This window comes from Kogia breviceps, chromosome 10, assembly GCF_026419965.1.
Source record: "Kogia breviceps isolate mKogBre1 chromosome 10, mKogBre1 haplotype 1, whole genome shotgun sequence".
In the NCBI taxonomy this organism is placed as follows: domain Eukaryota; kingdom Metazoa; phylum Chordata; class Mammalia; order Artiodactyla; family Physeteridae; genus Kogia; species Kogia breviceps.
The window spans coordinates 41,735,005-41,750,192 of NC_081319.1; the positions used below are offsets into that span (position 1 = coordinate 41,735,005).

Genomic DNA, 15,188 nt, shown 5'->3' on the forward strand with positions numbered 1-15,188 from the left:
GTCTGCGTGCTGCAACTAAGAGCCTGTGTGCTGCAACTAAGACCTGGCACAGCCAAAATAGATAGATAGATAGAAACACTTTGTAGAGAAATGCCTGGTGTCTTGGTCACCTTGGGTTGGCTGTAACCAGTCACTGTAGATGGGGTGGCTTAAACAACAGGCATTTATTTCTCACACTTCTGGAAGCTGGGAAGTCCAAGATCAAGGTGCCAGCAGGTCTGGTGTCTGGTGAAAGCCTCCAGATGTCCATCTTCTCCTTGTATCCTCACAGGGGAAGAGCAGAGAAAGAGCAAGCTCTCTTGTCTCTTTTATAAGGGCACTAATGCCAGTCATGAGGGCTCCACCCTCATGACCTAATTACCTCCCAAAGGCCTCACCTCCAAATACATTGGAGTTAGGATTTCACATTGGGGTTACATTGAGGTTAGAATTTCAACAAATGAATGGGAGGCAGGTGGTGGTGGTCACAGACATTCAGTTCACAATAACTGGTGAACAAATATCTGTGCATCTGTGGATGAAACCTTCCACTCAACTGGAAAAAGAAGGGAGCCACTGGAAAGTGTGGTGTGGAGAAGTGCTTCTGCTGCACGTGTGGGAGAAGCAGGGACTTCTACATCTGTGTTGTCTGTATTCCTGAAGGCGCCCTATGTGCAAACAGAGAGCCACTCAGGCTTACCCAGCAATGAAGGGAAATGCTGGCCGATTCTTGGGGTTGGTCACAGGAGAGGAGGAATCGCCAAGCATCTGGCCTTGGGAAAGATGTGACCTGGGGCAATTCTGTGTTGGGACAGCCTCCCCCTGCACCCCGCACCAGGCAGTTATTGGTACTCTCTCCAGGTCACTGCTTGCTGCTCTGGGGCCCAGTCATGGTCATCATCTCTGGGAGCAGGATCTGACTGGCTCACCTGGGTATCATACATCCAGACTTCAGTGTAGGCAGGTCGCTTCTCTAATTTGTGTCCACTGCAGTGCCCTTGAAAGACAACCAAAGGCTGGCAGGGGGGCTCTCTGACTGGCTCAACACTGGCATCACAGTAATGGTGACAGTGCATCCCCTGTGTAGAGAGATGGAAGAGCTCGCCCCATCCATGAGGTGTCTCCCCAGGGAATCACACCTGCAGCTCAAGAGGCTTCCAGATGTAACAACCAATTTGAAGAAAATACAGGGCACAGAGAAACATGTTAAATGGCACCCCAGGATGCAGTCATTTAACTGAAAGTACAGAAGTAGAGCCAGACATTGAGGGGCATTAAAAATATTAGAGAGATGGCATTTTAAGTTAGTAGGAAAATTATTTAACAAATGGTCTTGGGATGATTGTGTGCTCCCTGGGGGTGGGAAAAATGTCTTAGATCTCCTCGTCACTCCATACTCCCAAGATAAATCTCAGAGAGAGCAGTAAAAATTATATATATAAAAAAAATGAAGCCAAGAAAACACGGAGTCTTTTGCAATCTCAGAGTGGGAAAGGCTTTTCTGAACATGCCACAAAACCCAGAATCCAAAGAAAAAGTAAGTTCACTTGCATACAAATAAAATCTTTCTGAATGGCAAACAACAACAATAGCTAAAATTCTCTGAGTGGCTGTCATGGGACAGTTAGTACATGTCACATTTTGTCATATGCCAGTTAATATATTTATTTACTCCTTAGAACAATCTGTGGGGTTGGTATTATCCCTATTTCACAGATGGAGAAAGTGAGGCACAGAGAGCTTAAGTTGCCGAAGATCATAAAGTGAAAAGAACCAAGGTGTAGTATATTGTACTAGCATTTGTGTAAAAGTAGGAGATAGGGATGCAGAATTTGCTTATATATGCAGGAAATATCTCCTGAATGATAAGAATCTGGTAACTTCATTGCCTCTAGGATAGGAAACTGGGGAACTGGAGATAGGAGTGGGAAGGAGACTTAAATTATTCCCTTTGGTACCTGCAAACTAGAGCAAGAGGAGAGACAGGGAAGTTACAAAACCAGATCCAAGAATTCAGAGAGCCTGGGGCCTTGTCTGCAGGCGCAGACATGTCCCCGCCCCTCCACGACCTGCGCTCAGGACAGTGATGCTGGACAGTTAAGGAATGAGTACATTCTGTTCAGTGTAATCTACTTCAGGAGGCGTAGATACAAGCAGGAGGTGGTAGACAGGCTATGCTTATAAAATGGCCATGATAAAAACACTGGCACTAAAAGCAGAGAGCTTTAGATGTCTGGAAATAGCTCTGCTTCCATGGAAACCTCATTCCCTGGGGCCCAAGTGATCCTTGGCTTCTCTCACCCTACCGCCTCTGGTTTGTGATGCCTACTCCTTCCCTGAGTCTCTCCTTTTGTCCTACAGACTTTTTCTGAAAAGCAAAGCTGATGGGGTCTAATGGTGTCAGGGGTTTCCTGTGGCCAGCAGAAAGGAATCCACACCTGAGAGCTGGACACAGACATTTCACACAGTATACACTCAGTAAATGTTGAATTAATGAGTAATTGGGGAATGTGGAATCCTAAGTAGCTAATGCACTTGGGTAGTATGTTGGGGAGACTCCTGGCTCCTCATTACCTTGTGTTTTGCTTCTGCTCAAAGGCAGAGGGTTTGCCCAGGGGAAGCCTGGCGGGGACACTTCCTGGTCCTGCCCTCTCTGTACTGGCCACCACTCCTGACCTCCCTTGGGAGGAATGCCCACTCCTCCCATACCCACATAGTCTGTATATCTGTCTATCCATCTACCTATCTCATTGGCTGTGCCACTTGAGGCCCCTGGCCTGTGCCTTGCTCTCGGTCACCTCTGCATACTTGTTCCCTCTCCCATGACCACCTAAGGAGCTTCTTAGCAGCCCTTGTTCAAGTACACATCGCCTCCTGCAGGCTCTCTTCCCCGGGCCCTTTTACTCGGGCTGGGAGAGCTCACTCTCCTCCCTGTACCTCGTTCAGAGCACGCTCTTCAAACACCAGGTCACTTGGTTTATTTGCCTGCCTTTCTCTCTTAACAGCAAATCTCCTGAGGACAGACTCCCTTTCGTGGAATGGTTGCTGTCTTGCACGTAGTAGGCCCTCCACAGATGTTTGTTGAATGAAGGAATGAATGAATGTTGAGCTGCAGATGGTTAGTGCACAGCTGTATGGTACTAGAGAGACCTCCCTCACTTCCCATTTCCCCAGGTTTCTGCTTCTGCTCCACGGAGGGCAGAGCCTCTGCCCAAGTCCCCTCTCCCTCTCAGCGGAAGGCTGACGGGGACACTTGCCATCCCTCTCCCACCCCTGACTGTCCCAGCTTCCATGGGAGGAGAGTAGGCCAAGGGTCTCTTGATTGGTCCCCTTTCCCCGGGCTCACCTGGGGGTGAGGTCCCAGATCTAGATGGAGGACAGTGGTGAGAAACCCCATTGCCTTCTGCCTAAGCCACATCTGCCCATGTTTCTTTGCCAGAGCTCATTGTACATTCAGTACGTACCTAGTTCTTGATTCTCCTTGTGTGTAAGCTTCTGTCAGAATCCCAGAGGCAGGGGAGGGGAGTTGGCCTGCCACCCACACCTCCATCTCCCATTTTGTGTTGAGCTACAGGGTCTGCATCCAGCCAAAATTACATTATCAGGTTAACTACCCTTGAAAGGCTTTTCGAAGGAGATCCATAAGGTTGAATGGATTGAACACAATGCCATAAAGTTGGGAGGCCCTTTCCATCTATTAGTGTAAATCCATGGTGTTTGATTTCACACCCAAAGAGCCCTCTCCGGTCTGCAGTGCTTCTATTCCACTACAGAAAGTGAGCTGGATCGCCCACCATGTTGAAGAGCATTCTTTCGGGGGGGGGGGCGGTGGGGCCCTAGTGTAAAGAGCAAACAGCCATTATTAGGAAAGCAACCGACAGTTACAAGAGGGTCTTTCTGTGTGCCAGGTACTGCGCTAAGCCATTAACGTACAACTTCTGTTAAATCCTCTGAACGAATCTGTGAGGTAGGTATTATTATTAGCCACATATTACAGATGAGGAAACAGGCTTAGAAATATTTAGTAATGTGCCTAGGAATTTAAACATAGGAATTCCTGATGCCAGTCCAAGTGTTACTGATATTTACAGGTATCTGTTGTATGCCAGACTTGCACTGTCCATTAATATAGCCATTGGCCATATTAAAATTAAATTAATTAAAATAAAAAACCTAGTTCCACAGTCACATTAGCCACATTTTGCACTAGTCTGGTGGCCGCTGTATTGGACAATGCAGATACAGAGCATTTCCATCATTACAGAAAATCCTACTGGACAATGCTGGTCTAGACACTATATAATTCACTGGTGGATATTAACAGTACCCCAAATTACAGGAAAGGAATCTGAGATCCAGAGTCTTTAAGTCACTTCCACAAGCTCCCACAGTCTCAAGGCTGGAGCTCAAGTCAGTCTGATTTTTTTTCCCTTGAATATTTATTTATTTGGTTGCATTGGGTCTTAGTTGCAGCAAGCAGGGTCCTTAGTTGTGGCTCACTGGCTTCCTAGTTGCGTTATGTGGACTCCTTAGTTGCTGCAGGTGGGCTCCTTACTTGTGGCATGCGAACTCTTAGTTGCAGCATGCATGTGGGATCTAGTTCCTGGACCATGGATCAAACCCGGGCCCCCTGCATTGGGAACATGGAGTCTTAACTATTGCACCACCAGGGAAGTCCCAGTCTGATTTTTAAATACCTGCTCTTTCGTCTACCAGGGTCTACTTTGTACCCTGCATGAAGGAGTGAGTTAACCAATCAACAGAGCCCTGATTTGATTATATGTTAGAAAAAGTCATAATTTTCTTAAAAGGAATTTTTGAAGAATATTAGGTAAGTGGCAGTAAACACAAGTAGAGGAATTTTAGACTAAATAGGAACAATTGCTGTTTTAAAACTGTTGATTTCTCTGCAGAATTATCATTGCCTCACCCAGGGTTGACAGGGACTCCCAGAGTTATCTGGTTCTTCGGGTATAATGCTTTTTACTGGTCATGGTTAAAGGTGGGGCTCAGTGGAGGGAGGAGGAAATGGGGGGAGAATTCTTTTGCCAACAGAAGCAAAATTATGTTCACTTGTAAACCATCTCAGACAGACCTTTTGTGCACGATGGACTTGTTCTCTGTTGAAATTGAAGCCGTCGAGCTCAGCATGGGCACCAGACATCCCACTTTTATTTACTTTTCACTTGGAATGGATGGGTCAAAACATAGTCCAAAACCAGAAATGAAAGCAAAATATTTGGAGCCTCAAATACAAATATTTTATATTGCCAATTAAGTCTAGATTTACATGCTTTTAAAACCAGCTTGGGGGAAGACAGAGTCAATGCACTGTTATGAGAATTGAGGATCTGAATCCAGAGTCTACTGGGCCCACATGCCACCCACTTCCAGGCCAGACAGCATCCTTCTCAGACATCAGCTGTCTCTCAAACCTGCTTTTGGTTTGACGGGCTGTAAGCAAGTGGTTTTCAAACTTGGTGGCACTTAGAATCACCTGGGGAATTTCTGAAAGTCAAAACCACAGGCCTCATCGCAGACTGATCAAATCAGAATCCCAGAGATTGGCCAGATCTGTAGAGATTGGCCCTGGGCAGCTGGGATCTTCCCTGCAGGCATCAGTGTGGCCTCCACTGATGCTCCTCTTGTTTTTCACAAATAACAAGAATGAGTTGTGCATCATCCACCCTGAGCTTCTGTGGAAATACTTCTTTTCCACAACAGGAGTGGTGCCAGCAAAGACAGAGATTAAAAGGCTGAGTGTAAAAATGCCCCCTGTCTACATTCTCTGTGGTCAAGGATGGCTGCTGGCCGCCCTGTTGGTTTACTAAGTGGCCACAGGGGGAGCAGTATAGCCCAAGGTTCTTAATGGCTTTGAAGGGCTTCCCATTGAATTTAATGTGAAAAAGATGTTTAAGTGTGTGCTTTAAAAAACTAGTTAACCACTTAAAGAAAGGAGACAAAAATAAGTTCCTGAAACATGACAGAATCACAGTGACACAGAACTTATTCTCAAAGTAGTAACAATATGGAGCCAAATATAAGACTTGTAAATATGCTTACAACAAATTAAGGAAAATGGAAAATGTGGCCCAATTATCATATATACATAATGTAAAATATTAAAGTTTGACAGTATTTTGGAAAAATACAAGCAAGACTTTTATCGTGAATTTTATTTAATTGCAGAGGAGCTATGGAAATGCCTCTTTTTGCCTCTTCTGTTCACTCTCACCCCTGAGGGTTATAGGAGCTCTTCGCAAACCCTGAACTGTAGGTAAAAGATGTGTTATCAGACAATGAGCCAGAGCAGTTAGGAAGTTCAGGACTTGTTCTCTGGCTCACATCTCACTTCAGTGTTGTCTGATGTCTTCATTAGAAGGGTTAACATTTGAACGTTGATGTTCATGTTGGGGAATCTGTCCTTCAGATAGAAAGTAAATGACTTATTAATTTAATCAGTAGAAAGGCCAGTACGTTTTAGTTTAGTCAGAGCTGCTTCTACTGAGAACCCTTGGAATATAGATGTCAACAGAATCCTAGTTTATGAACTTGCACATTATTGCTCCCGGCTAAGGACGTTTACCTTTTCTTTGACTTTCTCCATGGCACGTACAAAACCCCCTCCTTGATGGGGCCACTGAGTTGAGGCAGTGAATGGAGTCAGAACCTGCAGGCCATAATGAGTTCACACTTGTTTGTGGATCTAAGGGCTGGGCAGAGAAGAGGTGGGCAGTGGAGGGGCTTGCAGAGCAAGGGGCATGGAGGATCCAGGCAAACGAGGGGTGAGCATGGGGTATGCACCCTAGAAAGGCTGCAGACACGTTGGGTAGCTTTTTCTTCATGTTAACATTGGATTCATTTTTTCAGAGGGAAAGAGGATAAGAAGTGCATGTGTATCAGCCATAAAAACTGACACTTTGCAGTCTCCCTGTGGCAGCTACCTTTGTCATATGAAGCAGGCCTCCCTTCTCCCTGGCCCTTCCCTCTGCTCTAACCCCAGCCCCCTTCCAGCCTTCATTGGTTCATGCCTCCTTGTAGCCTATGAGACGGAAGGAAGTCTTTCAGGTATTGTTTGGGAGAAGCTGTCCTAAGGACCAGCTCCAGCTGTCCTTATCTGCTGCTCATTTCACAGACCTGCATGTAGGTCGCTGGCCAACTGTAGAGTCCACTCTGGAAGGGGAGAGGACAGCAGGGAGAAAACCAGTGTGACTGTGCCCGGCCAGGTCACCTCCACATGGAGCACCTGTCCTTGAGGGTGAGAGCCACGTGCACAGAAGTTCACATGGGCACCGTTGCCATTGCTGAAATTACAGCCAAGTTTTGGGGAGAGATTTTAAATGAAAGAAAAGTAATCTTTATAGCCACCAACCTCTTCCTCCTGCATTATGTATCTGTAACTCAAGACTACAGATAAATGACCAAGTTATGACATTATATGTCTTGTTCATTTTCAAGCGTAGACAGCTGGCATGTGCTGAATCTCACATTGATTTTCTTTTTAAAAAATATGTCAATTCTTTTGCTTGAGTAGTAGAATTAAGTTTGAAATTTAAAAGTTTTCAGGATCAGTTGTTCAGAATCACCACTCTGGGAAGTAGCATATTTAAAAACAAATTATTTTGGCAATTTGACCCAGGGAGAGGGTCAACTTTTAAAAATAATTAGAAAAAATAATTCTCAACATGTGTGTTTGTGTGTGTGTATGAAATTTTCCAAAACAGCTACACAAAATGCTCTCACAACTTTCATGTGCTATTTTCTAAATGTAAACTTGGCCGAAAAAACAAGAATACAGTCAGTTATTTTACAGGGTTTTTATTAGATACATATTTTCTTCTAAGCAGGTAACTTTCTGTATATGTAAGAATGTCATACACATGTATATGTATATGTGTATATATACATATATATACATTTATACATATATACGCACACAAAGATATCAGAATGTTTGAACTGACTTATAGGCGAGGGTCATGTGTCATATATGCACTCTCAGCAACCTTAAGGGCAAAAGGAAAGGCCCTTCCAGTCACTTCCCATTGACAGCCACAACCCTCAAGATTCACATTTTAGAGCTGGAGAAAAATCAGTAGTACCTCTTCTTTTGACGCTTTAATCTCCTGAGGGATTCTCACTCCTTTACATTTTCTCACCTAATCTTTACAACGATAGTCTTAGCTACCCCTGAATTCAAAACAATTTTAGGCATATACAAAATAGCATAAGTAGCAACTGCAAAAAAATTTTAATTCTCCCTTTGAAATGAATAAGTCTCTTAGTGTTTGGATATACTTTGTTTGGAGATGGTGTCTCGAAGGTGTATCTAAAGCCTCCACACTCAGCCTGAAAAGCAGAGGTTAGTAAATTGCACGTTTTGTGGCTTATAAAGCTTGAGGCAGCCTGTTTCCAAATGAGTGTGTCCTTCTTTCCTTTGTCTATTGATAGTTAAATCGGAAAACCCCGTAAGTAGTGGTGTGCCTGACAGGCAGAAACAGACATTCAGGCTTTCTGCAGCTCTTGGGGACCTCTTTACTCAGTGCTTATAAAGCTCTGGATTTTCATTATGTAATCAGTCCTCACTTAGATGTCATATCTGACCTAAAAGTGTTCCTGGACCTCAGGCTCGTGCAATCATAAATCTGGTGTTTCAAAGCCCCCTGGAGATGCCTCATGATTCAAGCCTGGATGGGATGGACTGCTCTGGGGGCAGGAGCAGTCAGTGACAGGCAGCCAACGGTCTGTGTGCCTAGGGCTGTGTTCAGCTCACAGACCACCAACTTTCTCTTCCACCAACCCCTGTTTTGACCTAAACCCCCTCCTCCTTCTTGGTGTCTCTTTTAGGGCATCTCTGATGCTCGTGTGGAATCTAGGGGTTCACTCTGACTCTTCTCTGCTCCTCACCGCCAAGCCAAATCCGCCACAACTATTGCTGACTCGCATCCTAAATGCTGTGAGAATGCACCCCTCCTTCCCATCTCCTGCGCCTCGACCTAAGTGGAGCCTCCTCACTCGATCAGATTGTTTTGGTCTCCTTGCCCTGAATGCTCACCTTTCCAGGCCATCCTTTGGCTGTGGAATGAGCCTTCTGCAACACTGGCAAGGGCTCCCTGCTCTGCTCTTGGACTTTGATGAGCAGCGCTGTCCAGCTTCCTCATGCTCTCACCTCATCCTTCCTCCCCTGGGGCTCCCCCAACCAGCGCACATCTCCCCACAGCCAATCTTTGCCAGTGCGGTGCCTGCAGCCCGGAGCTCATCTTCCCTCTCCACCAACAGACCATCCACCTCCAATCCTTTCTCTGCGAAGAAGCCTTCCCAGCTCTCAACAGGCCACAGGGCTCTCCCCTGGTGTGAATGTCTGTGGAACTTATTAACCACACCTTGGAGGGGAGATCCCACATGGAAGTTGTCATTTCTTAACTGATCACAGGCATGTCTTTTCTCCCCATTGGCAAGAGAAGGATCTGTTTTAAGCACATTTGCAACCTGGGTGTTGCCCTACACCGATAAGAAACTATACAATACTTTCCTCAGTTCATTTTGTTATTCCCATTCAGGTAACCAAACTCAGGAATTAGCAATTCTCTGAGGATTTTTTTTTTTTATATTGAACTTTTGCAGTGAAGGGAGAGTTTGCCAATAAATCGATGTATGTGGAGGGGAGGTGAGAAGGTTGCTATTTCATCACATATTTTGATTTGGCTTTTTAGAACTGATGAGCTCGAAATATCTAATATACTTAAGAGCTGATGCCAAATAAATGGATGATACCTGGACCTTCTATGACAGTAACTTCCTCTTTAAAAGAACCGCTCCTGCCCCTAGTCTGCATATAAAAACGGAGTCAGGTCAGAAGCCAACAGAGATTTCCTGCTCCCCCGTGGATCGTGTATAAACGGAGCTCGCTCGCTCTGGAGCGTCTCCCTGGAAGACTGGACAGCCTTTGCAGAAGCATCTGGCAACGTGCTTTCGGAAGAACTGTAAGAGGTAGCTTCGGAACTTCTCCCCGACGAAGGCGTAGATGATGGGGTTGATGCAGCAGTGTGTCATCCCCAGGGTCTCTGTCACCTGCATGGCTTGGTCCAGCCTATTAGAGTCACTGCAGTTATTCAGGCCAAAGAATTCCTGGAAGGTGCTCAGAAGAAGGACGATGTTGTAGGGAGCCCAGAAGAGAAAGTAGACAATCATGACAGCAAAGATGAGCCTCACGGCCTTGTGCCTCTTCTTCTCGTTGCGACACCGAAGCAGGGTTTTTAGGATTCCCGAGTAGCAGACGACCATGACAAGCAGTGGCAGCACCAGGCCCAAGATGACTATCTTTAAAGTTTCGAAATTCTTCCAGAAATGATACTGACTGGATGGAAAATGAGGGCTGCATGTATAACGAGAACCCTCTTTTTGGGATTTGGTAAAGATGATTCCTGGGAGAGAGGCGAACACAGCCACCACCCAGGTGACCCCACTTGTCACCACCCCAAAGGTGACCGTCCTGGCTTTCAAAGCAAACACAGCATGGACGATAGCCAGGTACCTATCGATTGTCAAGAGGATGATGAAGAAGATTCCAGAGAAAAAGCCAATGAAATAGAATCCCGTGAAGAACTGGCACATGATATTTCCAAAGTCCCACTGGTCTGCAGCATAGTGAGCCCAGAACGGGATGGTGATGATGAAAAGGAGGTCAGAGATGGCCAAGTTGAGCAGGTAGATGTCAGTCATGCTCTTCAGCTTTTTGCAGTTGATCAGGATGAGGACGACCAGAATGTTACCCACAAAACCAAAGATGAACACCAGCGAGTAGAGCAGGGGCAGGAGCTGGGCTGCAGTTTGTCTCACATTGACTTTTTGGCAGGGCTCTGATATCCCATAATCAATGTCGTAGAGGGGACTTGATGTTTGATAATCCATTTTGCTCGACTCTGTGAATAAAGAAGAGATCTTTTTTTTTTTTTTTTTTTTTTTTTTTTTTTTTGCAGTACGTGAGCATCTCACTGTTGTGGCCTCTCCCACTGCGGAGCACAGGCTCCGGACGCGCAGGCTCAGCGGCCATGGCTCACGGGCCCAGCTGCTCCGCGGCATGTGGGATCCTGCCGGACCGGGGCACGAACCCGTGTCCCCTGCATCGGCAGGCGGACTCTCAACCACTGTGCCCCCAGGGAAGCCCAGAAGAGATCTTTTATAAAGTCGTAGAATGTCCTTAACAGTCAATCATGAATGCAAACTATCTTAAACACCGATAGATTTTAAAAGTTGATACATAGATTTCTACATTTAACTGAAGTCCCTTTTTTGGTCAAACAGTGAACTTCTGTAGTAAGGGATGTTTGTTACCTGCTTCTCTGCTTACTAGATGGAGAGCATCATCTCACCAAATAAAATCTGATGTTGCATAGCCACGTGGAGTGAATGAAGCTGTGATAACAATGTCCAGAAACCAGGTCAGGCACCGTCCGACACTGTCTTACAGTCTGTTCTGAAGCTGCCATTCCTGGGAGTTAGCTTACACACAGCATCATTACGAGCGTGCTGGTGGTAATGAACAGTTCCCAGGGCGCTCTGCCTGCCAAACACTGTTCCAAGCTTCACTTTCATTCATTTAGTTAATCCTCAAGGTGACCCAGTGAGGCAGGTCAGGTTATTGTCCCCGTTTTGCATACAAGGACCTCAGAGCACAGAGAGGTTGAGTAACTTTGCCAAAGACACACAGTGAGGAAGCAACTAATTTTGAACGCAGGCAGCCTGTACTCTTATCCGTCGTGGTCCCCTATCTTTCACTCTTTGGTGAGAGAACTAAAAACAGGACTGTCCGCCTGGTGCCTCAGTGTAGTCAAAATGAAACAGGCTGATGCCTGAGTACCCTGAAAAGGTCATAGGAACCAGCAGCCAGTTGTGAAATCCAGACTGCCATTCTCACATTTTCTCTGAAGTTTGTGTTTGTAGTTCCTGAGCTGCTATGATTAAGAGCTCCCACACATACATAAGAAACGGCCAAGTGGACAGTGTTTCATCTCCCATCATAACATCCTGGGTTAGCTCAGTCCCTTCACAACCCACTGACTTGCCTGGTCTATTTAGGTTCTACTGCTTGATTGATAGTTTTCCCTAATTAGTCCTTGTGAGTCTCAAGCCCCTGGTACCTCAGATTAGGCAGCTGAGAGAAGCACACAGAAAATCTCACCTTTAAATTCTGAGCCAGAAAATAAATCATACACTGAATATGCTGTGAAACTTCATTTAATATTTGCAACTTGTTATTAATTTGGACAATTTTCAGGCTTCCTTCTTTTCTTGGCAAAAAAAAAAAAAAAAAAGAACAAGACTTAGACGCAACTTCTGGTTAGGCATGTGTTCAAGAGGGCATCCTGATGAGGAGGTTTTAGTTCTCCTTACCAGAAGATAATCTCTGTCAAGGTTTTGGCCAATAATCATCATCTCTCTGAAAAATCTTTCTTATGAAATGTGAGGGCTTTTAAAAATAATATTACTCCCTTTAAAGTCTTTCATTCATAATCATGTTTTGTATCTTTGATGTTATCACAGTCTGAAACCATTCTGAATTCTAACTTTTTCCGTAAAGATAATATTTTAAGATAGTTCAGCAAGCACCTGGTGTTTTTCTAATGTCTTCCATGGTTTCCTGCAAAGGCTTTTACTCATCACACAAGCTGAGCTAAGTAATAGGCAAAGTGGCTGAGAGGTGACTTACCGGGAGAGATTCTCGCAGAGGGACAGATGTCTCAGTTCCTCTGACCCGCTGAGCTGTGCAAATCAAACATACAGCATAAAAGTAGGAAATGCAGAGTTTCTTCTGAATTGGGGGCGGAGTTTTAATGAGTAAGTATGTGGGAGTGCAGAAAATCAGAGAACAGTCCTTTTTTCTAAAATAAAAAGAAAAATTGAGCTTGAAATAGACTAGAAAATAGATAGCTGGTCTGAAAACTTATTCATGGGCTTCCCTGATTACACAGTTTCTTTTTGGTTCTCAGTTCATCCAACCACACAGTCTGTTAGAAAACAGAAAGAATTGAAGGGAAAACAGAAAGAATTGAAGGGTAATAGAACTAGAAGAACATTTATGTCCATCTAGTCAAAAGCCCTCATTTTACTGAAAGAAACTGCTGTCCAAGAAGCAAATGATTAGGAGGGCTTAAGACCGCAGGGCTTATCAGTGGGGAGGCTCAAAGGGTGAGAGATTCTGACCCCCTTGCCCTTTGTCTTCCATGAAAGCCAGCTGAAACCAACTTTGAAGTGAAGGGAACATCTCACCTTAACCCCGTGCTCCCCTTTATCTGCTCTCCCCTCACCCCCCTTGCCTGCCACAACTCACACACATATGCTCACCACCCGATACTGTTTTCCTCTGCAAACTAAAATAACTGGTTGCTTAAGGTTTTTTTTACTATCCCTTTACCTGTGAGCTAAACATGTTGCCCGTCTCTCTCCAGATCAAGCATCTTGGGAGCATGTCATTATGAATTTTCACTCTCCCTATCCACTGTTTTGCAGCCCTCCAAGCCAGCAGGCATTTGTGAGTGCCTGTATTCTGCCAGGGATGTAGGCAGCAGAGTTCCTCACTCCAAGGATACAGTCCATCTGGAATTTCTGTGAGAATTTTTCAACATGAAACAGGCAACAAATGGCAGAAGAATAGAGTCAAGTTCAAGATTCTATTTCAATATTATATGCAGTCACCCCAGGCTTCCTTGGTGGTTGGTTACTTATCCATAAACCTTAATTGTAGACCACAAAACCAAGAACATAGTGGAGAGCCAGTCCCGAGCCACAAGAGCGCCCTCTGTGGGCTTCTGTTTCCTCTGCCACAGAATAAGGAGCACTGGCTTGTGATCGGAGGAGACCCCAAACCTGTGGAAGTGGCCTCTAAAGTCAGATTGCCTGAGCTTGAAGCCTCGCCCTACCCTCAGCTTTCTTATCTGTGGAGTGGGCTGAATAATGGTAGTTGCTTCATGGGTTTGTTGGGAGGATTACATGAGGCATCCATATGTCCAGAATTTAGCACATAATATACACTCAATAAACATCAGACTCTTACTCATTCAGTGATCCTTTCTTAGATTTATTATATAAAACTCTAAAAAAATTGGTTCCCTGTGGGGTCCTTGTCTAGAACATATTAGTATAAGCAAAACAGAAGCTTAAAGGGAGAAGCTAATGGCTGGTGCTTACAGAATGGAGGGATATGACTGCTGGGAAAAGCCAGAAAAGCACAGAAGGACCCAGCAACTGGTAATCACAACCAGGACAGTGAGTTATGAAGATGTTCAAGTTCATACAAGAGGCAGCAATTGAGAACTGGACTCTAGTCATGAGGCTGGACTTAACACCCAGCTTCACTCTTTACTACTTGATTTGTACAAGTTACTGAAACTCTCCAGGCCTTAGTTTTCTTACCTGTAAAATGGGGGGGGGGAAGCCCCAAACACAAACCTACTCGACAGATCTGTGGTTGAGATCAAATGACAGAACGAGTTGTAGAGTCTTTTGTAGGTACCAGCTCTCTGTGGGCTAGTTAAGCAGTGACGTACAAAGTATGCTTGAGAAAGCATTCACAAAATGTGTAGCAAATAAAGTAATACAGAATTTCACAGGAAATGGGGAATATCGTTATGGCTAGTTGAAGAGAAGCCTTATGTTCACTGGTAATACACTGGGTAGAACTCTCAGATGCTGCCAGACAGATGTTGCTTTTCTGTGTGTGGCATTGGTTGCTTTGTATTGTATTGATACTTCACCATGTGGAGCTGGGGCTTTGCCCTGTGTTCTGTGGGTCTTGTCATCGGGTGGCTGTGGAGTTGAGGGCACGCTCACCCCCAGAGGGCAGCGTGGAGTAGTGGAGCAAGCTCGAAGTTGCCCATACTGTGCTGTTGGCTCGCTGTGTGCCCTTGGCAAGATACTTCCCCTCTTTGAGCTTCTATTTCCCCATTTTGTGAAATGATGTGCTAGACTTGGGGGCCCCGAGGGACCTCTCCCCTTAAATTCAAAGTGACTCCATGGCCAAGTTGGTTTGGAAAATACCACATTTGGTTAATACAGGGTGAGGATTCACAGGCTGAAACAAGGAAGCACAGCTTAGCAGGGTGCGTGACCCCCTTTTAGGGGGACATTCAGGTCACCTCTTGGGGTAGGGGTTCATCCCAGGGATGCACAAGGAAGGGAGGACCCATGAGAACGTCTTCAGCATTTAATCA

The 15,188-nt window shown here is 45.2% G+C and overlaps 2 protein-coding genes across 2 annotated transcripts in view; one reads left to right on the forward strand and one right to left on the reverse strand.

The window, feature by feature from the left end:
- The window catches only part of CCR1 (C-C motif chemokine receptor 1), a 174,139-nt gene that overhangs the window by 20,967 nt on the left and 137,984 nt on the right, over positions 1 to 15,188 (forward strand). The gene's annotated exons all lie outside the window — the stretch shown is intronic.
- CCR5 (C-C motif chemokine receptor 5) lies at positions 7,782 to 12,860 on the reverse strand. The gene is made up of 2 exons (XM_059076689.2): positions 12,689 to 12,860; positions 7,782 to 10,901 (listed from the first exon to the last, which is right to left on the reverse strand). Exon 2 carries the CDS (start codon positions 10,888 to 10,890, stop codon positions 9,832 to 9,834), a length of 1,059 nt encoding a protein of 352 aa, XP_058932672.1. The 5' UTR covers positions 10,891 to 10,901; positions 12,689 to 12,860; the 3' UTR covers positions 7,782 to 9,831.